We start from the raw sequence: 451 nt of genomic DNA, 5'->3' as shown, positions 1-451 counted from the left end.
TTCTCCCCGACTCGGCCGGCAGCCGCCTTGATGCTGGCAGGGTCGGTGACTTCTGCAGAGCCGACGCAGGGGAGGTCAGCGCCCGCGTCCCCGTGGTGGCTTGGAGGCCCCTGTGTCCCCCCAGGGACGGCAGCACCCGGTGCCACCAAAGGCACCGGCCCGTTGGCACGGCTCCCTCCCGGCACGGGGCTCCCCGGGTGTGCACAGCGCCCGGGCACACGCCAGGGGAACCGGGGCGAGGGACCCCCACCTCGGGGCACCTACCGAGCGGGATGATGACCAGGTTGGGGTGCCTGGAGACCAAATTCTGTAACTCCTGCAAGAGAGGGGACCGTGTGGGCGAGGCGAGGTGGGCTGCGCAGAGGCTCAGCCTTTCCCGGGCAAAGCTCACATCGCTCCGCCTCTGTCCCTGCACCGCCTCGCGCCCAGCACCCTGCTCCGGCTGCCCTGC

At 71.4% G+C, this 451-nt stretch overlaps 1 protein-coding gene across 1 annotated transcript in view; it reads right to left on the bottom strand.

The window, feature by feature from the left end:
• LOC104073228 (uncharacterized oxidoreductase C663.06c-like) overlaps nucleotides 1–316 on the bottom strand; it is a gene marked incomplete at its 5' end in the record, with an annotated part of 1,695 nt that extends 1,379 nt beyond the window's left edge. The window contains 2 exon segments of the mRNA XM_009572928.1: nucleotides 5–52; nucleotides 265–316. Coding sequence (XP_009571223.1) covers nucleotides 5–52; nucleotides 265–316 — 100 coding nt within the window.
• Nucleotides 317–451: the final 135 nt, after the last annotated feature.

The sequence above is a fragment of the Fulmarus glacialis genome, unplaced genomic scaffold (genome assembly GCF_000690835.1).
Source record: "Fulmarus glacialis isolate BGI_N327 unplaced genomic scaffold, ASM69083v1 scaffold13782, whole genome shotgun sequence".
Lineage (NCBI taxonomy): Eukaryota > Metazoa > Chordata > Aves > Procellariiformes > Procellariidae > Fulmarus > Fulmarus glacialis.
The sequence above is the reverse complement of the archived record's forward strand: the minus strand, read 5'-3'. Positions and strand labels throughout refer to the sequence as shown.